The sequence below is a fragment of the Manis pentadactyla genome, chromosome 10, assembly GCF_030020395.1.
Source record: "Manis pentadactyla isolate mManPen7 chromosome 10, mManPen7.hap1, whole genome shotgun sequence".
NCBI classification, from domain to species: domain Eukaryota; kingdom Metazoa; phylum Chordata; class Mammalia; order Pholidota; family Manidae; genus Manis; species Manis pentadactyla.
The window spans coordinates 36734930-36761055 of NC_080028.1; the positions used below are offsets into that span (position 1 = coordinate 36734930).

Here is a 26126-nt window from a genome sequence, read left to right on the forward strand (position 1 = left end):
AGGAAGCCCTCTTTGATGTATGTCAAAGTTCTGAGGTCTTGAGCTCTGCCCAAGGATCTCTGATTCTAGCTGTCTCTGTTTCTGTGTTGGCCCCCTCCCCCCATGCCCCCACAACCCCATCAGCCTCTGGAGCTTCCCAAACAGAGGGATGATCTCCTTTCCAGCTGTTTTTCCTCAGGCCTTAATAGACCAGGAAAAGGGGCAGGAGAGGAGGTCATGCAGTCAATCCCTAGAACACAGGGCCTGCCTTGGGCTCTGACCCCAGGACCCCCTTAGAAGAAGGATTCTCTGGAGCCTCCAGGGTGCTGACTCGCCTAGCCCAAGACCTCTGAGCCCTGGTCTTCCCCGCTGAGTCTGGGGGCTCAGGCTGGGCACCAGCTGTTGTTCAACCCTATCACCCTTTGTGTTTGAGGGTGGGGGCCACATGTCTCCACTCTACCAGTTCCTGGGGTTGATTGCTTTTTACCGTTCCTGTGGTAGGAAGTCTGTAGGTAAAAGGTGGTGCCACGGGAACCAAAATACTTCTTACCTGCTGGGTGACCAGAGTTACAGGGCTTGGCCTTGCTGGGCCTCAGCTAATGAAACCTGTCCTGACCTTCTTATAGGTGGGGAGGAGGACCAGAGATCAACAAGAACAAAGAGCCAAAACCCAGTAGGGGCTTATTTTTGTTCTACTCAGAGCAGGAGTGGTACCTTTGGCCCGGTGTTCACTGAATCCCTCCAGAGAGCAGGGGTCGGAAGGAGGGGATTTGCACGAGGAGGAGCATCAGACTCCCAGCCTTACAGAGAATTCTTCAGGAACTGCTAGCAGAAAAGGGGCAGGGAAGTTTCCTTGTATGGGTAGGGAGGTCATTATCATTTTCCCCCACTACCCCCCTCCTGTCCCCTCCCCTTCCTCTTCCCTTCCCTTTCCCTTCCCATCCCCTTCTCTTCCCTTCCCTCCTTTATGCACTAAATGTACTTCTTCAGTGCGTCAGGCATTGTGTTAGTACTGAGGATACAAAGGTCAAGGAGCTCTGCCCACCCTTTCATGGATGCTTAGGCTAGGAGACCTCCATTGGGGAGGTATCTCATTCATTTATTCATTCACTCATTTTACATCTATTGAAAACCTACTTAGGCCAGGCACTGTGCAAAGCCCTGGGGATATGATGGGATGCAATCTCTGCCCCCAAGGAATTTAGTCTTCTGTACATAAAAGGCACAAAAGTAGGCAACAGAACGACAGCTCAAGGAGAGGGTCAGGGAGTCCAGAATACAGACATAAATGCTGGATGTATTTAACTACACACGCTCTCTGGAGCACCAGGCACGGACTAAACATGTGCCCAATAATGTTTGTGAAATCAATGACCTGTGTGTTGGGAAATTTCTAAATAACTTATGAGTCAAAGAATAAAACTGTTTTAACAAATGCTAATAAAAACGCTATATATGAAAATGATAAGCAGTCAAAATGGTATTTGGAAAATTTATGGTCTTCAGAGACCCTTATGTTGAAAAAGAAGAAGGATGAAAAATTAAAGCATTCAACTCAGAAAATTGGAAAATGATAAAAATCATAAATTCAAAGTAAGTAGAAGGAAGGAAATAACAGATACATTTGTTGACTATGAAATTCATATTCAGGTTTAGAAATTCAAGTTAGTATCCAAACGTGTGTTTCAGAAATTAGTACTATTGAAAGCAAAAATAAAATAAGCAGACAGCTGGTCTGGGCTCTAGGCCCCTCCTGGTTGGGAATGTAATTTATCTATCAGTCTCTTCTGAATTTTGAGACTGGAGCCCATCCATCAGGGGCCTCAGAAGAATGGATCAACTCTGAATGGAAGTGTCTGAACTTTTAGCCCAGAGGTGTGGCTGTGCGGTGCCCCGGGAGAGCCAGCGTGAGGCCTGTCTGCTGTATTTGGTCTCCAGATAGAGGGTTGTCTTTAATCCATAACTTTTGCTGTAATGGCAATAATGACCCCACGAACAATCCTTTACATGTGTTGAGCTGTTGCAGTTCAGAGGCCGGAAACAAGAGATGTGGCATTCCAGATAGGAATGAACATAGCTATCTCGCCAGATCCCCCAACACCCTACCACAGATGAAACATCCATTTTACAGAAGAGGAAACTCTTCTGTAAAAGAGTTTTGTAAAAAGACTCTTCTGAGGCTCCATTTGTCTGTGGTCTCATTGCCTGTGAGTGGTAAGCCAAGACATGAATGCTTCAAAGTTTCTTCTTCACCCCCAAGATTCCTGTCCTTGAGACCCTGTTCATCCTGCAAGCTCACTGAGCGCCCCTCTTCCGCCCAGCAGCCTGTTCTGATTCCCCGGTTCACTGCACAGCCCCTCTCTTCTGACCTTCTTCACTTGGCGAGGAAGTCCAGGATGGCTATCTTGAGTAGTTAACCTGTGAACCTGGCTGTGAGCTTCTTGAGATGGAGGAACGGGGAACCATCGTAGGTGTCTTGGCACAGGGCTGGGCTTGGAGAAGGTCCTCTGTCCTTGTTTGTTGATCTAGAATCTGATTTGGCAGGATTAAACCTGTACCCATCAGAATGTATCCTGGGCTGTGCCAACCCTCACGGTCGGGCAGAAGTGCTTGAGAAGAAACCTGCCACCACTCGGGGAATCCCCTGTGTCTGTGCTTGCTAAGGCGGCCACGAGGTGCCTGGACACGTCAGGAGGTGCTGGGAATGCAGGTCAACACTGGGATAGTAGGATGGTGTGACAGGACACCTTTTCATGTCCAGTTGGTGTGTGAAGGTATAACTAGGTTCCTGAACCCCTTCTCCCATAACTGGAGAATCCCCAAAGTCCTGTGGTTAACCTGTTTGACCAGTGGCTGACCAATCCCAAGAGGAGAGAGAAAAACAGACACACAGCTTTGTCCATGGACAAATCTCAGCACTTTATTCATCCCTTGGCAGGGAGAAGGGCGCATTGCCCCAAGATAGCCAGTCAGGTGGGTGGCTAGAATATGTGATATCTATCCAGAGAGTATAATATATAGCACTGGTTATGCAGAAGCAGTAAGGGAAGCAATAAGTTAAAAGCCACATAAGTTATGAAAAAATAATATCTATATTTTATATATCTTGTATCCCCATTGAGGATTTGCTCCCTTGGAAACCAATAAATAGGCGGAGAAAGAGCAGCAGTCAGCACCCTTGTGGGACTTCAGAGATGAGTATATGTCCGAGTTCCCTTCAGCCTGAGTCAGTAGCCCTTCAGGGCCCCCCACAAGCCTGGAGGACCTTGAAGCCTAGGACGGGTCGAGGCCTTGGGCCGCCCTGTCCTGGAAGGTGAGATGAATGAATCAAAGACTGGGGCTAGAAGAGGAGGTGAGGCAAGGGGCAGGTAGGGAGAAGAGAGTGAGAAGAGAAGGTGGTTTGTGGAGTGGGAAGCTGGAGCTGCCAGGGTACCCCCTGTGAGCCCCAAAGGTGGGAGCCAAGAGGAGGAAAGGAGTGTTCCTCCCAACCCCAAATCTGTCAGATGTGGAATTTCTCTTTGGCGGCCACTGCGGCTCCCCAGCCCGACCTCAAGGGCTCAGAAGCTCCCAGACTGCTGGGACTGTGCCTTCTTCATGGCCCCGCTGGAGGCAGGGGAGTGGGCATAGAGGGAGGAGGGGCAGAGGGGGAAGAGAAGAAGGAGCTCTCACTCCACGCACGTGGGGCATTCCTGGGCTTCTTGGTGGATGCAGAGGAGGGGACAGCTAGGATGTGTGGCCCTCCATGCTTGATGTAGAGAACAGAGACCCTGAGAAGTGGAGTCACGGGAAATGGGCCTGGGGTTTCAGGGTGGGTTGGGGCTAGGGATCTCCAGGGCCTGGTACAACAAAGCCAGTTTCAGCTGGGAAACACCTGGGAGAGGGCAGAGATCAGATCCCAGGCAGGGTGTGAACGCCAGGATGGTAGAGAGGAGAAGGGAGGGTCTGATGCTCCTGCCTGGCCTCAGGCTGCCACCCAGCTCACCCTGGGAGTTCATCATGGCAAGATGTCTGCAGAAGGAGCTGGGAGCTGGCAGGGCAGCCTGTCCAGTTCTGACTGTGACCTGCTGGAAGGGACCCACAGGAGAAGGGAAGAGGCATGGGTGTCTGGGCAGGTCTCAGAGGTGCAGGCTCAGGTGCCAAAGACACAGGGAGCCTCCTGCCCTCTTTCCCTAATACTGCTAGGTCTCTGGGGAGCCCAGGTGGTACCAGAAGCCCAGGTGTACACAGCACTCAGCCTCCCCAGGGACTCCAGATCTGGGGGGGTGCCCAAGCAGCCTTCCTCAGCCCTTGGTGCAGGCCTGGCTGGGCTGGGTGAGCCAGGGCACCAGCCTGGGTTCCGAGGCAGAGGCAAGGCAAGGCTTGAGATGCGAGTTTAGGGCAAGGTTGGGCAAAAGGGTCAAAGCGACCCTGCTCCTCCCCTCTGTTGGGGGAGGAGCCTCAGAGGAGTGAGGAGGGTGGGGACAGAATTGCCTTCCAATCCCAGTCTGTCCGGTCAGGAAGACCTCTGGCCAGAAGGTTGGAAGGGTGGGACTGTGATACTGATATGGAGTCAGTGATTTTGAACAGCTGGTGGCAGGCCTGCCCCACCCCGGCAACCCACAGAAAAGCAGTCACTGTCAGCGATCTCCTCCTCTCAGTTCAAGATCAGGGTTGCCTCCCCTCCTGACCCAGAGGCTCCAAGCTGTTTGCTTAAGTCTAGCTTAAGTCCTTCTTGCTCTAGAGGAGTGAGCAGGGGCTCCTGGGGTCCAGCAGCCTTACTCCGAGGCCTCTGACTCCTGTGAGAAGAACTTCTCTGACGTTTCAGTGATTTTGATCACGTGGCCTTTCCGGTTCTTTTTCTGGGAGGGGGCTCTCGAGAGGTGGGGCTTGGAGGCAGCTACAGGGAATACAAGGGAGGGGGCAGGAGTGCAGGGGTCACTTAACAGTGAAGTGTTTAGGGTCATGCTGCCTCATCCTGTTTCCCTCCCCACCACATGGGTTTTGGGGGCCAGCAGACTCACCTGTTCCGGATCTGGACTGCACCACACTGACCACGGCAGCTGAAGGTAAGTCCATCCTGGGTGGGGAGGCAAATGGGGGGACATGAAGGGGGGCCATGGCTTAAGCTCCCCTAGGACTGGGGGCCTGGACACTAGCAGGTGGAGGGCAATTCTTGGTTGTTCTGGGCTGCCCTGCTGTGTGACACTGGTTAGCTAGTTTTGTTCTCTCTGGGCCTCTGTCCCCTCTCCTTTGCATAAGTGGATAACATTTACTGAGTACTTATTTGTGATAGGCATTTGCATGCAGAGTTGTATTAATCCTTCCCACCACAGGTGTGCCATGTTTATGATCAGCCCATTTTCTAGATGGGAAAACTGAGAATTTAATGAACTGATCCCAAATCCCAGTGTGTTAGTGGCTGAGCCAGGATCTGAACCCAGGCCTCCAGGCTCATGGCATCATGCTGGAGCAGGAGGCTGGCTTTGTGCGGACTGGGTCCTCCAGACCTCCCTCTGGCCCTGCTCAGCCCTGCTGCTTGGTCGCCTCACCGGCACTCCTCGCCCTCCACCAGCTTGCAGTAGGTGGCGATCTCGATGTCCAGGGCCAGCTTGACATTCATGAGCTCCTGGTACTCTCGTAGCTGCTGTGCCATGTCCTTCTTGGCCTGCTGCAGGGCTTCTTCCAGCTGGGCCAGCTTGGTCTTGGCATCCTGGAAGGCCAGTTCACCCTGCTCCTCGGCTGCCTTGATGTTCTCCTCCAGTTTCAGACACTGTAGCCAGGAGGACAGAGGGGAAGGGTCAGTGAGCAGGGGTGCAAGGGAGAGAGTGGGCCAGGGCCAGGAGGAAGGCGGCGCTAAGGAGCAGCATTTGTGGGAGTGGTAATGGGTTGCTTTGCAGCCAGAGGGCGTTCAGTTAGCCCTAGGAGGCACTTCCCAAAGGCCACAGGTACGACGAGTCCAGAAAGGAGCCTGTCCCAGCTGTCCTTGCAGGGCAACGCTTGTTCTAAAGTCATCCTGGCTGGAAGCTGAGGCTTCAGGCTCCACTCCCGTCTCTGTAGAGTTGGTGGGAGGCCTGGGAGGGAGGCAGTGGGCTCTGGGTGTGTGTGTGGTGATGGAGCTCTCGAATGTTCCAACAGCCCTGGCAAGTTTACAGAGCACTTACATGTGAAGCTCATGCAATGCTTATAGCCAGCTTAGGAACACAGGTGAGGAAACTGAGGCACAGATGTGCTCAGTGACCTGCCCGCCCAGTCAGGTCTTGCATGTACTCAGTGTGTGTGACAATGATGGACAGCACGTGGCCTTGTGCTCCTCCCTGCTCCACGCTCAGGTGGGTCCTCTAGATACTCACGTGGCTCTTGATGGAGAGGATCTGGGATCGGAGCTTCTGGATGCGCACGTTGAGGTCAGCGATCTCGCTGCGGCTGATCTGGAGGCTGTTCCCAAACTTGGCTGAGCAGGCGGCCCGCTCCTCCAGCTGAAGGGCATGGAGGAGTGGCCATGAGGGGCAGCTGCCTGTGTCCCTCGCCCCTTGCTCCCTACCTCCTCCTCTGCAGCCCACCGCTCCCAGGCCAGCCTTTCCCACCCCCTCTCCTGCCCCCACCATCTCTACTCTGGATGGCCTCCTCCTGGCTTCCTAGGCAGCCCTGGCCTGGAATTGCTGGGTGGCGCAGCCCCGTGAGCTTCCGGCGGGTGAAGACTGGAAGTTTGCCCTGCCCGGTCACCCCCTGGGTAGGCCCAGTGCTGGGCTCTCACATTCCCCAGGTTGCCTGGGAACAGACCGCAGTGGTCTCTGCTGCCCCTGCCTCCCTTCCTCTCTCACAGAATCCCAGCGCAGAGCTGCAGGCGACCACAGCCAGTGCCGCCCCACCTATCCCTGCAGGTCAGTCCCCAACCTGGCTCCGGGAGTATGCTTCTGCCTCCTCCAGGCTGCGGGCCGCGATGGCGTCATACTGGATCTTCACCTCCTCCACGATGCCCCGCAGGTCGATGCGGCAGCGGCTGTCCATGCCCACGGTCACCGACACATCCTTCACCTGGGCTGCCAGGTCCTTCAGCTCCTGGCCAGGCACAGACGTGGGGGGCTCAGGCTGGTACCAGAGCCTCAACCAGCCACAGTCCCCCAAGTCCCTTCTCCCCCGGGGAGTGGAGAATGATCAAAGGATTAATGCCTCCCAGCTTGGACTCTTGGGAAGCAGCTTGCAGCCCCTGCTCACCCACCTAGGGGCAGGGAGGGACTCCTGGCTCCAGCCCTAGTCCTCTTCCCATTGGCTGCTGTCTACACTGCTGCCCCTCCCAGCCTGGGACACCTGTCTCCTGCAGAAGGGGAAAAGGCCCTGGGGAGGCTGCCCGTGCACATGGTTCCGCCGTTTGGCTCTGTGGGTTGCAGCTTGGCGTCCCCGCCGGGCAGGCGCTCCCTGAGGGTGTGGGGAGCCATTTTCCTCTCTGGGCTCCCACATCTGGCAAGGTGGCATCTCAGTTTGCTAAATAATGTTGGAATGGAAGCCTGTAAGTGATGAGGGGCAGGAGTGGGGCTGAGGCTGTCAAACCTGTGCTCCCTACCCCTCCTGCCAGAGGTCACCCTGGAGACTGGCTGCCTCACCCCTACCACCCGAGGGGCCTGCCCAGCAACAGCCACAGGATTTAACCTCTGAATTTTCATGTTCCCCCTGTCCTTTAGGATCCCTCTTCTTCCCTCCTCTCTGCTTGGAAAAGGCCAGGCCACATCCTCAGAGACCCCTGTAAGTGGAAAAAGCTCCCATTTCCAGGGGCTCCTTCCAGGCCAGGCTGTGTGCTAAGTGCTTTGCGGGCATCCTGACCTTTCACCCTCCCAGGCTGGCATGACTGTTAGCCCAGGTTTCAGGGAAGAAAGAAACTGAGGCACACAGAGGTTATGGAAAGGCTGTGAAGGGAGAGAGGGACTCCAGGGCCCTTGGCAGCTCCTGTCAGCTTCCTTAGCGGGGCAGGGACAGGAGCCGAAGCCTCTGCTTTTCTAGCCCCGGACTGGCTTTCTGCCTGCCCGCAGCCCGATGGCTTTCTGGCCCAGATGCTCAGGGGGATGTAGAGAGGAAGGTGAGGACGGGGTTTCCATAGGGGCAGGCAAAATGTCACCTTTTGGGCCCGGGGCCCCTTCCCCCGGAAATGCAGAACAATCCCGGCCTGGGTGGGGGCCTGGTGTGGGAAGGAGGGAGAAGGAGGAGGAGAGCGTAGGTGCCAGAATTGTGCAGACGGTAAGTCAGGAGGCTGAGGAACTTCAGAGAGGAAGGAAGGGAGGCCAGGCATCCTGGGAAACGGGGGTGAGGCTCACCAGGGGTAGGGAGCGCCTGGGGCACGCAGCACAGATTACACGGTTACTTTTACTGGCATTTACACACTTGACCCCTATTTCAATTATCGAATGTTGGTCAGTGTTAAATATAAATATATATTTTATGTTTGTTTGAATTAGGATCCAGACAAGATCCATACATTGCAATTGGTCCTAAAGTCTATCTTATCCCATAGATACCTTTTTCATCTCTCTGTCTCTGTCCTTTTACTTTTCTTGCTGTTTTCCTTATTGAAAAAATGGGTTGCCTGCCATAGCCTGGGTTTTACTGATTGCCCTGGGGGCTGAGCTTCAGCATGTTCCTTGCTCCCCCCATTTCCTGAAAACTGGCAGGTGGGTCCGGAGGCCTGCCCAGATCCGGGTAGGCTGGGTTTTGGTTTTGGGTCAATGACCACATTCTGACCTTAGTCCCTGACTTTGGGGCCCCTCCTGACTGTCCATCCTTCTTTATGTCAGAGAGGTTGTGGCTGGGCCTCTGGAGTGTGTACCTGCAGAGTGTGGTACGTCTCACCTGCAGCTTGCTTTCCTGTAGCCGTAGACTGCAGGGTGGGGTGGGTCAGCCTGACCCACACGGGTAACTGTGGGGGCCTGCAGAGGGAGGCTGTCCTTTCCTGTCTGCACGCTGCCTGACCCCACCCTGCTGACAAGGCTGGCTCCTGGAAAATGTAGCTTAGTGTGGAGGTCCTGAAGCCCCCCAGAGGCAACCTGTCTCTGCTAAAGCCACTAGGACCCTGAGTCTGGTGACCTGCTGCCGTTTGGGGGTCTCCCGATTAGGGGTTTTGGCTCATTTTCCAATGAACTTAACAGATCTCTAGGCAAAAGCAGAGGGAGGGTTCAACCCATGCCAGGATAAGATGAATGAGGCCTACAGACTCATGCCCACCTCTGCTGCCCTGGGTCACCACTGGAGACAAACATTTCCCACATGGAGCTGACATCCCAGCCAGGCTCAGCTGTGGACAGTTTCAGAGATGCACCTATGGGGATTTCTCAGTTGACATGTGTGGGAGTCAGGGGGCCTGGGGAATTCCAGAAAAAGCCCTCCAGTGGCATCTAGCACAGGCCTAAGCTGTCATTTGTTATGAGCCAGGGAAGGCCAGGCACTTTCAGAACACCCTGCTGCAGTGAAATGATTGGCAAAATACAGCTGACAGACTAGCCTTAGATCTTTTCTGGAGAGAGGCAGATTAAGCATGAGTTTGGTAAACAGAAGCAGGAAACGGAGTGATTAGAACATTTGCAGACCTGCTCAGACATGCTGGCCCCTGCCAGGCGGCCTGGGTGTGACAATGCTGGCTTGTGTGATGTGAAAGGGCCACCATGGGGTGGGGATGGGCTGCTAGGGAGGATGTGCACGTCCAAGTTGGTAAGACTTAAGCTGAGGTACAGTTTAGAGCTGCTTTTAGGCTCCAGAGCCTGAGGAGACTGCCGTGTGCGTGACCACCTCCTGGTCCCCAGGTCAGGGTGGATGGTGACTGAGGGCTAACTTAGTGCTGCTCAGTAAAATGGAGTGCTTAATAGCACTGGGCTAAGAATACCAACACTTCATATTAGCTGGGGTTTTACCTCTCTGAACCTGTTTTCTCATCTGTAAAATGGGTGCAGTTATAGAACTGAAAACCTCTAATGTTTACAAATCTTTACCACGTGCCAGGCACTGTTTTGAGGGCTTTAGGATAAACTAACAAAATAAACCCTCACAACAGGCCAGTGAGCTAGGTGGTATTATTTCCCCCATTTTACAGGTGGGGAAATGGAGGCAGAGAGAGATTAAAAGAACCTGCTTGAGTTCACGTGATTACTGACCTAGGATTCAAATCCAAGCTGCTCTATCATCTGGGCCTCCTTAATCCTTGCCCTTACTGCCATAGGGTTGCTGTGAGGATTAGATGAGACTCCTTCTGGAAAGCACCCAGCACATTGGCTGGGATATTGTGGGCGCCCACTGGACAGCAGCTAGGGATCCTATCCTGCTAATAGGTGATGAAGCTGCGGTGAAATGTCCAGAGGCAGAGCAGCCCATTCCTGGAGCAGCCTCCTTGTGGCACCAGGAAGGCAGGCGGCAGAGCAGCTTAGAGGTACCAGGCTCTCTTTGCAGGGACGGGCATCCCAGGAGGTGTGCCTGCCTTCTGGGGAACCGTCAATGGATTGTGCAGCTAACCTTACTGGAACTAGAGTCTATGGGTGGGGCAGGTGACATTCTGACTGGAAGCAGCCAGGCCCCAAACCCAACTGGGAGTTGGAGTGCAGCTGATGGGGAAAGTGAGCCCAGTTCCAGCCGCAGATGGGTGGCCCAGAAGGCTGCAGTGTGTACATGAGGTCCTGAGCAGCCGATGGCCATTGGCTTTTCAGAATTTATCCTAGGGTACGTGTGTGTATGTTTTGGGGAGAAGGGAGGGCTGGTTTCTGAGACACAAGGGTGAGCCTACACAGCCATGCTTTTCTGATCTGGTGTCTGCTCCAAAGTTAAAACTAGAGTGGCCAGCCCACCAGGGACTGCTCACATCCAGCCATGTTTTTCTTCCACCTGAGGTGGCCATGGCTGGCTCCTTCCTTGGCTTAGACCTGCTCTGCCCAGTGTGGTAGCCACTAGCCATATGTGGTACTAGCCCTTGAAATGTGTTGGTGAGAGCTGCGATGAGCTGTAAGTGTAAAATACACACCAGATTTTTGAAGACTTAATATGAGAAAAAGAGTATAAAATATCTCATTAATTTTTGTATTGATTGCCTGTTGAATAATCATATTTTGGATATATGGTGCTGAATGAAATATATCATTAAAATACACTTTTTCTGCTTTTTCAAGAAAAGTGGCCAAGTGCTGGCTTAGACACCCGCTGGTGTGGGGAATCTCTTCAGCAAAGATTCTCAGCCTGCCACTCAACCGTCCATGGTGCACATAGAGAATCGCAAGCCTCCTGTCCTGGCATCAACTGGCCATCTTGACACCTCCAAAGCCGTAACTGCTATAATGTGCTGAGCCCCTGCTACCTTCGCAGCAGCCCCGTGTCTACAGCAATTTAACAGCACAAGCCACACCTCCACGCTGCTGCACCGTGCACCCTCAAGACACACTGGCGCTGCCTGTCCCACTTCCAATAAGATCCAAACCTCGTCTCAGGGCCCAGGACCTTGCATGAACTGCCCCAGGCCCTCTGCCCTCAGCTGCTGCTTTCTTTCCCTTTCAACACTAAAATTAACTCCTGACTTAGGTGCCTTGTACCTCCTCTGAGATGCTCCCTGGCCTCAAGGTCTGAAGCTTTCCCCTCCCTCCGGCACTAATACATCACCTGGCGTCTTCGCAGCCACCACTCTGCACTCCCAGAATGGTCTTGTTCTGATATTTGTTTACTTGCTTATTAGCCGTCCCCTCTTAGCTAAGTTGTAACCTCCTGAAGAGCAGGAACATTGCCCACCCATCATGGCTGTGATATCAGGGCTTGGCACCTGGCAGGCATGCAATAAGCATGTTAAATGGATCAATGGCTTTAGTAACCATCACAACCCCACCAGCCTGGTGGTACTACTCTCTTCATTTCACAGATGAGAAAACTGAGGCACAGAGAGGAGAAATACCTTGCCCAAAGTTACAGAAATGGTCAAAGAGGTAGTCAGGATTGGGGTCCAAGGGCTGCAAAGTCCCAGCAGAGCAGGGGCCAGGGATTTTTATGGGTGTGCACCCGGCAATGCCCAGGTATATCACAATGATGCCTGGTCTTCCCGGTTATGTCTCCATACTTGCAGGGCCTCTGTCCTGGCATAGAGCTCAGGCTCTGGGCTTGCTGAGATGTGGGTGAGTGGAGCAGAGTGCAGATTCTGAAACCTGGGCCCTGCTGATGTCCGCCTGGCTCCTCGGTGTGTCTGGGCAGAGGAGCCCTTACCCTGCTTCTCAAGCCAATCAGTGGGCACGGTGCCTGTCAGCCCCACAGGGCTTGGCCTGGCTGTGGAGGGCTCTGCGAGGGCCTGGGAGCTTTTCAGGGCAGCTGATGGGGTTGGTTTGCCTGGGAGGGCTGCCTACTTGCTGTTCCCAAGGGTTGTGCAGTTCTCTCTGCTATGCTACTTCCCATGGTCACAAACAGGTCTCAGGCCCACTGAAGCCTGGCTAGGGCCTGAGCCTGCTACAAAGGCGTGTGGCCTGTGTGCAGCTGTGGGGCCCAATCTCTGTCTTCACAGGAGGAGGCCATGAAGCTGCGGTCAGCAGCTGCTAGGGCCATTAGAGCAACACTTTTCCATTGTGGTGGTGCCTGTGATCCCTGCTCTGACTTTTGGCACCAGCAGTGTGCAGCACACAGGCTGCCAGGTCCTGTCATCCCCAGCAGTGGGTCTGCTTGCCTGGAGCTGAACTGCAGCGTCACTTCTGTGCCTCCTTACCCCTGCAGTAGGGGCACACATCTCAAAGGATGCCCAGAAGGTGGAGTGGAGTGGAGGTGCAGAGTCCAGCATGCAGCCTCAGCAGCGGGACCCGGTGCTGACTGCACTGGCCAAATGCTAGGCCTTGCTGGGCCTAGACTTGTGTCCTAAGACCTCAGACATCGGGAGCTATCTGTCCCTACCCTGTTCCTTCTCCCAGGCTGTAAGCCAGGACTTCTGAGATTTGGCGGAGGACTTAGGGACAGATAAGAAAATGTTCAGAGGCTCCTCTGTCTGTACTCACCGGGTGAGTTTTGTTCTAGCAGAGGCTAGTATCATTTGGGACCCAGAGAATCTGACTACAGGTCTTCCCTGTCTCAGCCCCAAACTGGGAAGAGTGAAATGCATGCCTACCAGACCAAGCGCTGCAGGCACCTGGGAGTTAGGCTGCTGGGATTAGAGAGAGATTCATTCAGTAAGAAGGCCTACTCAGGGCGCCCAGGCTCCCCGCCTCTGAGGCCACCTCCTGACCCTTGACAGGCCCCGAATACCCCACGCATGAAGGCACAGGCTCTCCTTGAGGGAGAGGCCTTTTGGGGTAGCTGTGCATGCTCTGCAAGATGAGTGATGATGGGACATGTTGGGTGATGGACAGCAGCACAGTAAGGGGTTTAGGAAACGCATCTGTGGCCGGAGAGGGTGAGTGACTGCTGCAGGTTCCACATGCCCCTGGATGCCCTTCTCTGCCCTGCACCCCTAACCTGTGGACTGGGCAGCTCTTGGCTCTGCGGGACACTGGTCCCATCTCCTCACCTGCTCGTAGATGGTTTTCATCAGCTCCACGAAGCTCTGCAGGCCTTTTAACTTGGACTCCAGTTCAGTTCGTCGAAGACACTCCACATCCAGGTCCTGGGGGTGGGAGCAGAAGTGAGTGTCGGGAGAGGGTGTGGAAGGTTCCAGGGCAGGAGCGGGGTCAGGAGACTTCATAGAATGAACTGGGGGTGATTCCTAGAGAAGGCCTGGCTCACAGCCTGGGAGAGGGAACAGGGTGGGTACAGGTAGGTCCCTATGTCTGAGGTCTTAGGACTCAAACCTCTCAGGGCTTTGCTTGGGGATCCTGAAGAAAAGAGGGCAGAGAGCCCTGGGAAAGGAGCCTTCAGGGCGGGCTGGGCAGGGTACCTTCTTCAGCTCTGTGAGGGAGAACTCCAGGTCTGTGCGCTTCGAGGTCTCTTCCTCGTACCTGGGAACGGAGGAGACAGGGAGGGAGACAGAGAGAAAGAGAGAGGCTGCTCAGTTGGATGTGGTGAGCTTGGGGTGTGGTTACCTCTACTTCACTTGGGCTCAGGGCCTCTGCTGTCCCATTTGGTGCTGTGTGCTAATTTGACAAAAGTGGCCCTTGCTTAAGGTGGATGCAGCCCCTTGTCTTCGAGGACACATCCCCTCTAAGCCAGTGACACCCTTGTGTTGGCTCTGGGAAAGGAGGCAAATCCGCTCCCAATTCCCTCACCCCTGATGACCAGCCAGTCCTCTCCAGTGGCACCTGCCCCCCTTCCTGGCTTCACTGCACACTCACCTCCTCCAGGAAGCATCTCCTGATTGTGGAGCCTTTTCACACTGACACTTTGTTCCTTCAACTTTTTCCTGTCTCCTTCCCCAAGAGTCTCAGTTTCAAACAAGCTGTGCCTTTGGTCAATTCTGCTCTGAGCATCCTGTTCATATCTTCTCTCTCACACCTACCCCCTTTCCCACAGTCCCCTCTTCTCCCCTCTGCTTTGCCAGATGGCAGGATACCATTCCATCATGTTCCCCCCAGAGGGAGGCCTGGAAGAGCATGGCACTGCAGTAAGATGGACCTACAGTGTATTTTTGGGCAAGCAACTACTCCTCCTTGCTTGGCTCCCTTGTCTACCAGGGTGTGTGTGCACGTGCGTGTGCATGCACATGAGTGTGTGTGCGGGCATGTGCATGCAGGTGTGTGTGTGCACATATGCATGTGTGGGGGCTGACAAAGGTCCCCTTAATGCAATGACAGACAGGTACAGTCAGTACTCGACAAAGGCGGGTTCCCTCTCTTCTCAGATTTGCTTCCTCCTCACTCAAGCCCACCTTGTGTTTGGACAAGGACTGGATGGGTGGACAGGATTCCTGGATCCCTGACTTACTCTCTTCCTCTAATCAAGACCTGTGTGCTGGCCCCCAGGTGGGTGTCTGCCAGCCACAGGCTTCCCACCCTTAGCCCTGCACGCCCTCAGCAGATGTGGGGATTCTGCAGCTTCCTGTTTTCTCCCTCCTCTCTAGGAATGCCTGAATCACTGACGGCGCTAATTACAGCCGCCTGCCTACTCTGGCCCTGACATCAAGGCAGGGGCAGCATCCCTCTCGCCCACATCAGCTGGCTGGAACTGCCACCCCTCAGGCCCTCTTTTCCAGCAGCCTACCTGAGGACCTGAGGGGACCAGACCTGGGGGCAAGAACCTGTGGGTGTGTGGGTCTCCGACGCTCAGTGTGCAGAGCCCACACACCCTCCCTGGCCACTGCCTTGGCCTCCAAGAGTCTGTAAGGGGCCCTAAGGATGCAGGTCACTGGGGTGGGGCAGAGGAGGGACTAGGGAGACTGTTCTGCTGCCTGGGGCCTGTCAGGGTGAACAAAATACCCACAAAGTTTCACCTGCATTCTCTTCTGTGACCCTCAGAGCCCCCAGCAAGGAGGTCCTGTTGGTCCCATTTCACAGATGAGGAACTGGAGGCTCAGAGAAGGACACGCAGGCTAGTGTGGTGTGCTGGCTAAGCATGGGCTCCACAGCCAGACTACTTGAACTCAGACCTGGCTGCTTGCTGACTAGCTGTGTGACCTTGGATAAGCTACTGGCCTGTGCCTCAGTCATGCTAATAGTGATGTCATGAGCATTAAATAAGTTAACACACGAAGTGCTTACAACAGTGTCTGACACTGACTGAAGCTATTATTATTATTACCCGAGCTCTGCTCTCTCCAGCACCCAGGCCTAGGCCCTCAGCCCCTCTGCCCTGGCCTCCAGCATTTCTGGACAGAAACCATGAGAAGACTCATTGCAGAGAATGGGTAGTTCTCTGCTTATCCTACACAAATCCTCAGGGCTGGGCTGACTTGAACAGGTTTCCCACTGGAAGCTCATAAGCCTCTGAGGAATTCCTTGCTGCGAAGAGGGGCCTGGGGAGCCCCAAGCTGAGAGGTCCTCATTGGCCTTTCTCACACAAGCCTGGTGGTCGGGCCCCTCCCCTCCGGATAGCAGAGTTCTGTCTGCCTGGGGGCAGCACCCTGGGGAAAGCTGTCCTTGGGGCCCTCAGAGATGCCAGCCCTCCTCCTTGCCCCTCACTGCCCCCCTCATCCTTTGGTGCAGCCTTCCTTCCTCCCTCCTCAGTGAGTCCACTGGATTTTAGCCTGTTTGCCCCTCAACAAGATGCTTTTGTGCAGGGAACAGCGTTTACAATTACACGCGATGTTCCCACGGCACTCGCTGTGTGGCCTCGGGTGAGCTGTTTCCCCTTGCTGGACTGCTGCTTTCTCTGTATGAACAGAACAGAAGGGGTAGCTAGGTGATCCCTGGGGTCTCTGCAACATCACAGCTTTTGGAAGTCTCCATCCCTATAGAGGCTAAGCTGAATGCCATCTCTCCCTGTTTCACCCCCAATCCCCTGCCAGTCTGCCAGCCACAAGCTCCCAAACCCATTCTCAGTTCTCTCCACACCTACGCGGCACCCCCACCCCCAACCCCAGCTTGTTTATTTCTAGGAGTGAAGCTGATCTCATCAGACTTGGAGAGGCAGGGCACACCCCTCCCTGTCAGGGCTTGGCCTGGCGTCTCCTGGCTCCTGGGGGCCCCCAGGCTCTGCACAACCAGGCTGCAGCTTCCTGAGCTCTGGCCTACAGACCCAGAAGCCCTCCAGCCTTGCCTCCCCCAGCTCTGGTGGGCTCCCTACCCACAGAAGGAGAGAGAGGCCCTCTGCTTAAATAGTAAAACCAGGTGGCAGATAGGAACTAGGCGGCAGGCCAAATGCAGGGGCTGAGCCAGATTAAAGCCATAAGTAGTGTGTGTGCAGAACTTCCAGCTGCAAGGTGCCTCTGTGGATGCCAGCTAGCTGGGCTCACGGGAGCGGCCTCACACCGTGTCTGGCCGGCAGAGGTTAGGGATGGGACTTCGCACGCATGGCTGTGTGACCAAGGACCAGCCCCTGCCCTCACGGGCCTGTGTTTCCTTCCTCATAAGAAGAGGACCCAAAGGCCCCATCCAGCGCTGCCCTACTCTGATCCTTTGCAGGCCAAACACCAGTAGGCCAAACCTCAGCAAGACAAGTTGTGAATTCTGATGTGTGGACGTGATTCTCCTCACCATGGTCACGTGTCAAAGTTGTGTAGCTCAGAACTGGCAATGAGGTTCCCGTGTGTGTGTGTGTGTGTGTGTGTGTGTGTGTGTGTGTTTCCCTTGAACCTGGGAGGGTAGGGCTCAGGGAGGGGTGGCCCCCAGGCCAGGGAGAGGCTCAGAAACAAGGACCAGCTCAGGCCAAGGCTTCAGGCCATGCCTGTTAGCCAGAAAATTCCAGCCAGACCCACAGATGAGGAAACTGAGGCCCCTGGAGTGGGGAGAGTTTTCATGTGCCATCTCCTCTGAGGGGGTCCTGAGCAGTGAAGGTCATGTGGGAGATGGTGGGCAAGCAGAGCCACAGCCCCGACTCCCAATAGGCATGTTCAGTGCATGCCCTGGCTGGCTGCCCTGGAGACTGTGGCCCTCACTGTAGATTGGCAAGCCCAGGGGCAGGGTCCCTGTGCTGGAGGAGAGTGGGGGGAACTGAAGGGGGTCAGCCACACTCTGTCCTCCCCTCATGCTAGCTGGGGGCCTCCTCCCAAGGAGACTAGACCCAGGTGGGAGCACAGGGCACAGCCTCTCTGCTCTGTCTCAGCCTCCTTGTCCTTGAAGCCCTGGCCACTGCCTGGTTAGAGGGGGTCACCTCTCTTCTGAGCTACCCAAGGATCTTATTTGCCTTTCTAGACTGGCCATTTCAGTTCAGCAAAGCTCGGCCAAGGACACTTGGTGTGCTGGGTGCTTCAGCTTTCTAGGGGATTGAGGAGCTACCAGTTCATAAGTGCTGAGCACCATGCTTCCTCCTCACACCAGCCTTAGGTGGATATCAGCTATTATTGTTCCCACTCCACACAACAGGAGACTGAGGTTTGGATGATTAGCAAGTTGTTCTTGAGGGGTGGAGGCGAGGAATAAGCACCTTCTAGTCTATGCCCATATCTGGGCCCTTGACCACTAGGCTGCACTGCCTGCCAGCCACTCGTCGCTGTGTCTGTCTGCTCCACTAAGTCATGTGCAGTGGGGGCTGGCCTTCCCTCATTTCTCTAGATCCCAGGGCAACCACTGAGGTCAGGTATGCATTCCTTATAGGGGATTGCTTCTTTCTTTAAACAAAACCCAACATTTCTGTCCCTTGCCTACACCCACTCCCCTCTGCTTTCCAGCCCAATCAAGATCAAAATCCCAAACCATACCCAAAGCAGAAGCCCACTGATTGCTGTAGCTAGTGACATAACTTCCTACTGCCAGTGGGAGGTGTGGGTAAGAGCAAGTGTGTTTATGGGCATAAGAGGAGGGTATGGGGGACTGGCTGCAATAGCGCCCAAGGGGCAGCAAGCATAGGGCTCAGCTGTCAGCCAGCACAGGACTGTGTTGTGAGGGGGCTTGTAGCTGTAGGTTCATTGCCATGTCTGCCCAGTATTTCGAATGCTAGCTTGTACGTAGTAGGTCCTCAGTAAGTCTGTAATTAAGTAATGTTCCTTAAAGAAGTTTCCTCTTTTCTGGAGTGGGTGCCTGGACCTTGCACTGGAGTGAGTGCGGGTTGGTCCCCACCCCTAGCCCCTGCGCACAGCCCCCAGAGGGCACACCCTACCTGACTCGAAACTCCTCAACCTTTTCAAGCATCTTCAGCAGGTTGGCCTCCAGTTGTTCTCGCTGCTGACTCACTTTTCTCAGTTCCTCCTGCAGCCGGCACTGGTACTCCTCATAGAGGTGCCCAAGGTCGAAAGGGGCTGAGTCCTGGCTCTGCAGTAAGTGCCAGCGGGTCTCCAGCATCTGGTTGCGCTGCTCCAGGGCTTGAACCTGGGAGTGAAGGAGGGCTGGTGAGAGGGCCAGGGGTGGGCCAGCCAGATGCACCCCCACCCCCGGGGTAGGGCGGCCTCCCTGGGCAGGGGCAGCTCATCTGCTCTGCTGCACACCCACCTGGGCCTAGCTCAGCGCAGTCAGATCACATCTCCAATTGCTGATTGTTCAAAAGCAAGATAGTGAGATAAGGAGGGAATCAGAGAGAGGTGGAGACATTTAGCAAGGGTTTCCTAGTAGAGGAGCAGGGCAAGGGAGAGCAGGGAAGGGGGCTAGGATGTGAAGGTGCCAACATGTGACCGGCTCTCCATGCCCACCTGGAGCTTGGGTGGAAGACCCAGGGAACCTGGGATGTCAGAGGCCTGTTTGTCCCCCTCCCCACCTGCAACACATACACACACAACAAGCCTGGTCCTATCTTGCTTTGGAAACTCAGCAGGGTAGGGCCTGGTTAGTACTTAAATGCTAGTCCTCCTGACAACCCTGGACTTGTAGCTTCTCTAAGCCTCAGTTTCTCCAGCTAGAAGTTGGGATGATACCATCTGCCCTGGCCCTCCTCTGAGGGCTGTTGGGAGAAGAGCCTGGGATATGCCTTAGAGTATAATAGCAGGTGTTTACGTGGCCCTATTGTGTGCTGGGCTTTGTTTCACATGCTTCACATCTTTAACTCATTAATCCCCACAATGACCTCGTGGGGGTAGAAATTGCTTCCAGCCACACTCCAGACACAAGGAAACAAAGCACAGAGAAGTTAAATAACTTGCCCAAGGTCACAAAATTAGAAAGTGGCCTTACCAAGAATGGAATCCAGGCAGTTTGGGTTTAGAATCTTTTAGCTATTGCAGCATATGCCCGGAGTGCTGCTGGGGTCCCTGTGGGCCCTGGTACCCACCTGCCCTTCCTGGGCTGGCTTCTGCCTCTAGTGAGGGCCTGTTCACACCTAGTCACTCCTCTCAAACCCTGTCTCCTTCATGCTCTCCTGCTTAGACTTCTACGGGGTCTCCCACAGCTCACCCCAATCACCAGCAGGTTGTCAGGATCCCTCTTGAACCCTCTCCTTTCTTCCACCCCATCCAGCTTAGCAAAGCGTGGGGCATCCCCCTGCCTATTCCTGCCCTGCCTGTATTCTCCAGGCTCCAGCTCCTCTCAGGCATGCTCCTTTCCACCATCCCATATGTGCTCCCACCTGTATGAAAGCCTCCAAGAATCTTGGGAGACACCCACTTCCCTCCAGTACGAGGTACTCAGTTGTCTGCTCCTCACTTGTTCTGAACTGCCACCCTCCCCATCCAACTAGGAGCCATCTGCTCCCCCCTCTTGGGTCCCTAACCCATTGGTGACCAGGACAAGTGTAGCTGGCAGGGATGGCTGGGGCCTGGCTCCGGGACAGTGGAGGCTGTTGTTGTCATGAAGATGTGTGATAACCAGCCTGGTGATGCTCCCTCTGCGCACAGGCAAGTAGCTGGGCCTCCTCCCATCCACTGCTGGCATCAGACCCCAGAACCACAATCTGAAAGAGCCAGAATCACAGCTAGGAGATTTTTTGATCAGCGGGTCTGCACCTTTCATTTACAAAGGAGATGGGGGCCCGGGGTGGTCAAGTGACTTGAACAGGGTCACATGGCAACTTGGTGGGCAAGCTTCGCAAACAGGCCCATCTTATGGCCACTGCCCACTCTGGACCTTCACAAGCTGCCTGTTTTTCCTGAATTTGGGTGCCAGGCAGGCCCTGCACTCTCTCTGTGCCCTGCCCACATCCTCAAGTTTTCCTGAGGCACTCTGACACCCCTGAGAAGCCCCCTTTGACATTCGCAGTAGACAACACCAGCAGGAATACTGGATGAAGGCACTCCCATTTGTACTGGTAAATTCTGCTCAAAGCCAACTTAAGCCTACAGACTGCTATAGTCACAGCCAAACAGGTTCAGTAGGGATGGTGGTCAAGAAGGGTTCTGTCCTGCTTGTGCATGTGAGAGGGATGGTTGGAGGGGAGGTATCCGCTTACTCCACCTTCCCTCTGTTTTGACAGGCAGGAGTCCGTGTTTACACTGAGGGTGGGGTGAGAGGAGAGATGTGAGGCTCCTTTCTCCACCCATAAGAGGCCAAAAAAACCCTTTCTGCCAGGAAGTCCTTCCCGTAGTCTACCCTCAATCCCCAATGCTTCAGGACCAGTCAGCTGTGAGATGGTGTGCTTTTGGCCAGCCTGCCCAGCTAAAGGCACTTTTGGTTGTGCGGATCAGGGCAGTCCCCTCTCCCTATGGCCCATAGGGTTGTTGTTTGTTGTCTCAATGGGTGGGGATTGAAATGCATCCCCCACCCAGAACCTTTCCTACAGAAATGCTCCTCCCTCACATAACAAAGGCCTAGGGAGAGCCAGTAATCCCTGCACTCCATCAAGTGCCAGGTTAATTGCCTCCAACCTGCAAAGGTTGCTGAGTACTTTCTCTGGTTCCCCTTTTTCCCTATTCTGGCTGAGCCCCTTGCCCTCAGACCAGGTGGCAGCAGCTCTAGAAGGGGCCCCAGAAAGCAAACCCCTCTTCTACCTGCCTCCCATATTACAGACAAAGAAACTGAGGCCCAGAAGCACAGAGTGCTCTGTGACCCAACTCTGTGGTACTGGGCCACCCACCTGAAAAGCAGGCCCAGACCAGGGTGGGGAGGTGTGCTTTCTGTAGAGGGAAATGAGCAGCCCAAGCTGGAGCTGCTGGCTGGGGAGAGAGGGTGACCACCTCAGAGGCGTCAGGTCCTCAAACCATGGCCCACAGTCCTGACAGGAATGCTTGCAGAATGGTGCCCTGGGGACATGCCGGGCCTGTTCCTCAAGTAGGGATCAAGTTCCCTGCCTTCCTCCAGAAGTTGGCTTTGGCCAAGGAGTCTCAGGGTCTCTCGTCAGGAGGTGGTGGTTTGTACCTTCCTGCCTGTAGGCAGGGGGCTGCCACGCAGGCTGGGGGAGGACATTGTGCCTGTTCCTCACCACCAGGCACTTCACCACCCCTCTTGGGCTCCCTCTCTACAATCCTGTTATGCCAACTGGTGGGAGTCCTTCTCCTGTCTCACCCGCATCCCATCTGTTTTCTGCCTATGAAGGTGAGAGGGCCCAACCAGCAGCCTCTGCTGCGTGTGGGCATTGCCCTCTTCCTGCCTCTCCTGGCTTCCTCTCCAGCTGCTGCTTCTGCTCGCCCCCTCCTCTTATGGCTGCAGCTGTACCAGTCCTTCCGGTGGCCACCCTTAGACCCGGGACAGAGCAGGGAGGCGGAGTCAGAAGCACAGAGCGCTCGCCCAAGGATAGAGCCTGCCTGCTGCCTGTGGGAAAACCAACACTGTCTGGGCCTCCTGGCTAACTCCTTGGGGTCTCCCCTCAACCCCCCACCTCCTTGGGGTTCTTTGATTTCTCTCCGTGCTTCAGAGGGCCCAGAAAAGGATGTGGAGCTTGAGACCCCTGCCTGTCTCTTCTCTTTCCCCAGAGACCCAGTCCTGTCCTCATCATGGCATCTTGCCCCCGGGTGCATGCATCTCCTCCCAGCTCTGTGCTGTACCCTTGCCCAGGGAGCTCCTCCACCCCTGCCTCCAGCAGAGCCTCTCCTTCCCTCTTCTCAGGCACTTTCTGGAAGAGGCTAACTGGTTTCAAGAGCTCCCTGGGCTCGGCTGATTAATGTTATTTTTTTATTTAACTAATGGTTAGAACATACCTGGTACAAGGTAACTACTTTACAAGCACTTTTCAGAAATTATCCTGTTTGATTCTGACAAGCCCATTAGACTGAAGCACAGATAGGTTAAATAATTTCCTTGTGATAATACACTCTGTCAGTGGAGCCAGGATTCAAACCCAGGAATGTGGCTTCAGATTTTATACTTAAAACTACTCACTGCCTGCTTCCCCTTAGGCCCTTGTGACCTTTACAAGGAGACAGGGAGGGCCATGAGCTCCATAGAGAAGGTGGATCAGCCGGGACTCCTTGGGCAGAGCCCCTGTGATCAGGGCCCGCAAGGGGCTGGCACATGGCTCCCTGTGTCCCACCCTGAAGAGCACCCATTTCAAGGCCAAGTCTTGATGGTTGGGAGGCTCCAGTTCTGCTAAAGACCTCAGAGGCGTTGTCCTGGGCCCTGGGCACAGGACTGCAACCTCTCGGGCCCCTCCCTGTGCACGTTTAACCCTGCTGTCCCCATGGCAGAGGCAAAGGGTGATATCAGCCCTGATGTTCAGGAAGAAAAGCCACCCATCCAAGCCAAATTACATAGCTCATGAAGCATTCCTTTTAAGGGATTAAACTGGGTTAGGAGAGGAGGCGGCCCTGCAGGGACCTGCCTCCCCAGGGCAGTGGGCTGTTCTCCTAGGGTGAGCCGCCCAGCAGTTCAGGGCTCTGAGCAGCACGCTGGGGCTGGAGGAGGGGACCCCCCACCTCAGGGGACGGTTGTCCTCCAGTTGTTATGACCCCTCCACATCCCCACAGCCTGGGCACCCCAGCTGTGGGCATGGGAACATTGATCAGGGCACATGAATTGGAGGGAGGGGAAAGAAATGATTCCCACTTCAGAGACTATTGGTTTTATTTCTCCAGAGCCCGAGTTCAAACCCAGACTGTACATTTACTGCTTGTCTGACTTTGGGCAAGGCACTTAACCTTGGGGATGCTCAGCCTCCTTATCTGCACAGATGGAAAATAACAGCCACCATGAGGTGTTGCCCTGGGGACTACATGACACATCTGCACAGTTTTCACAGCCAGCCAGGCACAAGTGGGTGCTCTGTGAGTGTTCGTTCCTCCCCTCTGCTCCTCTCCGTGAGAGCCCAACTAACGGGGACGCTGGCAACACCCGGCGGAGCCCAGAAGCAGTGAGACCAAGGCACAGCAAAGACTGAGCTAGGGTAGGAGGATGGGGCTCTGGGCTACAGGGGGTAGGCGCAAAAAGGTTGCTTTTCTTATTTGTAAAATGGGCATAAAAATGACTTCTATCATAAGGTTGTTGAGGGAAGTAGAGATAAATACATAAAGCATCCAGCACAGTGCCTGGCACATAGCGAGCAATTAATCAACAGCTGCAGTTACTATATGATTATTGTTCCTGTGCTGGACAGGAGGGAGCAGGGCTGGGAGTGTGGGGCAGGAGAGCCTCTGGGAGAGGGTGAGTGAGGAGCAGATTTGGGAGGTGGACAGGACTTCCTCCGACCTCCCAAAGCCCTTGTCCTAGGGCAGGGATGGACAGGAGTGCCCTAGACAGCATGCTGGTCATGGCAGCAGAGTCTAAGAAGTCTAGGTGCTGGGGACTCCCCGTACACAGGGGGTTGTGGGGAAGCCTGGCTGGCTGCCTGTTTCTGACTTGCAGCGTCAGTCCTTGGAATTCCTACCTCCTGTCATGCCACAGCTGCACCCCTACTCTGAAACCTCCTTCTGGCAGCCACATGTGCTTCTTTGGCCCTAATGGTGCTTCTGACCCTGGAAAGCTGGACCCTTAGGAGGTCCTCTCCACTGTCCACCTGCCTCAGACTAGGGCTGTGGACCACACCTCAATCAGCCAGTCCTATGATGGGGCATCTTCCTGGCCACACTCAGAGCTCCTCCCTAGAATTCCCACGGCCAGAGCGACCCTCGGCCACTTAGCACGTTGTTATACAAACATCCCTCAGAGATCACCCTGGGGTCCCTTTCTTTCCCCATGCCAGGATGGCTCAAGGACTTCCCTCCCCATCTCTCTGCTCAGGGCTGGCCTGCCAGTGCAGGCTCCCCATTGGCTGGGGGCAGGGATGGGGAACGATGCTTGGGGAAATACGGAGCTCAGCTCCCTGCCCGAGCCTGACGGTCCTTAGTTTTCTGGAACCCGCCTGCCCCGCTCCCACTTCTGCTCACCTTGCCAATCAGGGAGGCAAATTTATCATTGAGGACCTTCATCTCCTCTCTCTCCTGGTTCTTCTGCTGCTGGATGGATGGGTCCACCTTGAGGTCCAGGGGCACCAGCAGGCTGGGGTTCATGGTCACCTTGGGGATGGTCCCAGCTGGCCAGCAGTCTGTGAGGCTGCGGGAGCTGAAGCCTGGCCCGGGGGCCCCACAGCAGCCCCATCCCGAGGTCGCAGGCCTGGGGCTGCCTGCTGAGGTCCCCTCACAGCTGCTAAGGCTGCTGAAGCCAACAACGCAGGAGCGGCAGGCCATTGTGGCGCCGGGCCGGGTGCGGCGATGGGCCAGTGGGCCTTCAAGGGCTCTGGCTGGCTCTGGTCACAGTCAAGGCAGGCTGGAGACTGAAGCGCAAACACCTGTCCTACAGTGCTCATTAGCTCCAGGAGGGCGGGGCGCCTCCCAGCCTGACCAACCTGTTAGATGGTGTGGCGCTCCACCCCTGCCCCTGCCCTGTCTCCTCCCAGGCCTAGGGATCTGCCTTGCTGAGGGGGCTGTTCACAGGACCCCAACCAGGCTGGGCCTGGCTCCCGAGGGGGGCCAAGGCTGGGCTGGCTGGCCGGGGGTGGGGGTGGGGGGGGGAGGTGGGGAAGAGGAGGGAGGGCAGACTGAACAGGGAAGTCGAGAGAGGGAGGGAGACAGAGAGAGAGAGGCAGAGATAGCGCCTCTCACCGCAGACTTCACTGCATACCTGAGGGCTGACGTATCTGGGCTCACATACTTCTGGAAAAGATGAGGCAAGAGCAGGCCCTGAGCTCCCCAAGCACAGGGCAGCCATTTCGGGTGCTGTGCCAGCCTGGCTTTGGAAAACAGCACCTTTTTATTTGTTTTCTAGCTGCCTGAGTATCTCCCTGGCTTATCTTCTCCCTCCTTCCATCCCTTGGTCTAGCACTTATTGAGCACCTGCTATGTGCATCCCATTGCCTCAGAGGCTGGAGAGGAAATAGATGGTCAAGGCCAAGAGTCCTTGGCTTATGACAAGTGAGACTTGGGTTCAAGACTCAGCTTGAGTGCTGGCCACTGGTGTGACCTTGGGCAGGTTACTTGACTTCTGTTGTCATGTGCAAAATGGGGATGAAGATGCCAGCCCCACAGGAGGTGGTATCTGCAGAGAACATGGTAGAGGGTGAGCCCAAACCCTTAGTAAAGGATTGCTAAGACCCAGTGCCACCCTCTCCCTTTGCACCCCTCCTTCTTCTCTTCTTATTCTCTTTCTCCTGTTTCATCTTAAATATGAAGTACAAATAGAAAAGATGCCAGTTTGCTCCCACAGAGTCTCTGATGGGGCTGCAGAGCGTTCAGCCAGCCCAGGGTGCTGCCTCTGGCCTTCCCTGCCGTTCTGGAAGCCCCAGTCCTCCACTTCCAGGGAGTTACTGGCTCTCCTGGGCCTGCCTCTTTGTTCCCTCCTGGTCTGGTGTCCCGGATGCTCTTGGCTGGATGGCTCTGAGTGCCCTTCCTG

General features: G+C 55.0%; 1 protein-coding gene and 1 long non-coding RNA gene across 3 annotated transcripts; one reads left to right on the forward strand and one right to left on the reverse strand.

The window, feature by feature from the left end:
• Positions 1-2873: 2873 nt before the first annotated feature.
• Positions 2874-25029, reverse strand: KRT80 (keratin 80). Its single transcript, XM_036915160.2, has 9 exons — positions 24626-25029; positions 18568-18776; positions 13817-13877; positions 13451-13546; positions 6853-7017; positions 6309-6434; positions 5508-5728; positions 4980-5035; positions 2874-4855 (listed from the first exon to the last, which is right to left on the reverse strand). The coding sequence occupies exons 1-9, from the start codon at positions 24923-24925 to the stop codon at positions 4734-4736; spliced, it is 1356 nt and encodes a 451-aa protein (XP_036771055.1). The 5' UTR covers positions 24926-25029; the 3' UTR covers positions 2874-4733.
• LOC118927233 (uncharacterized) lies at positions 7627-15438 on the forward strand. 2 transcript variants are annotated; one of them, XR_005030752.2, is made up of 4 exons: positions 7627-7698; positions 14717-14837; positions 14936-15118; positions 15330-15438. It is a non-coding gene; the product is annotated as an uncharacterized LOC118927233 (long non-coding RNA). The 2 variants fall into 2 exon arrangements; XR_005030751.2 differs by lacking the exon at positions 15330-15438 and having other exon boundaries at positions 14936-15257.
• Positions 25030-26126: the final 1097 nt, after the last annotated feature.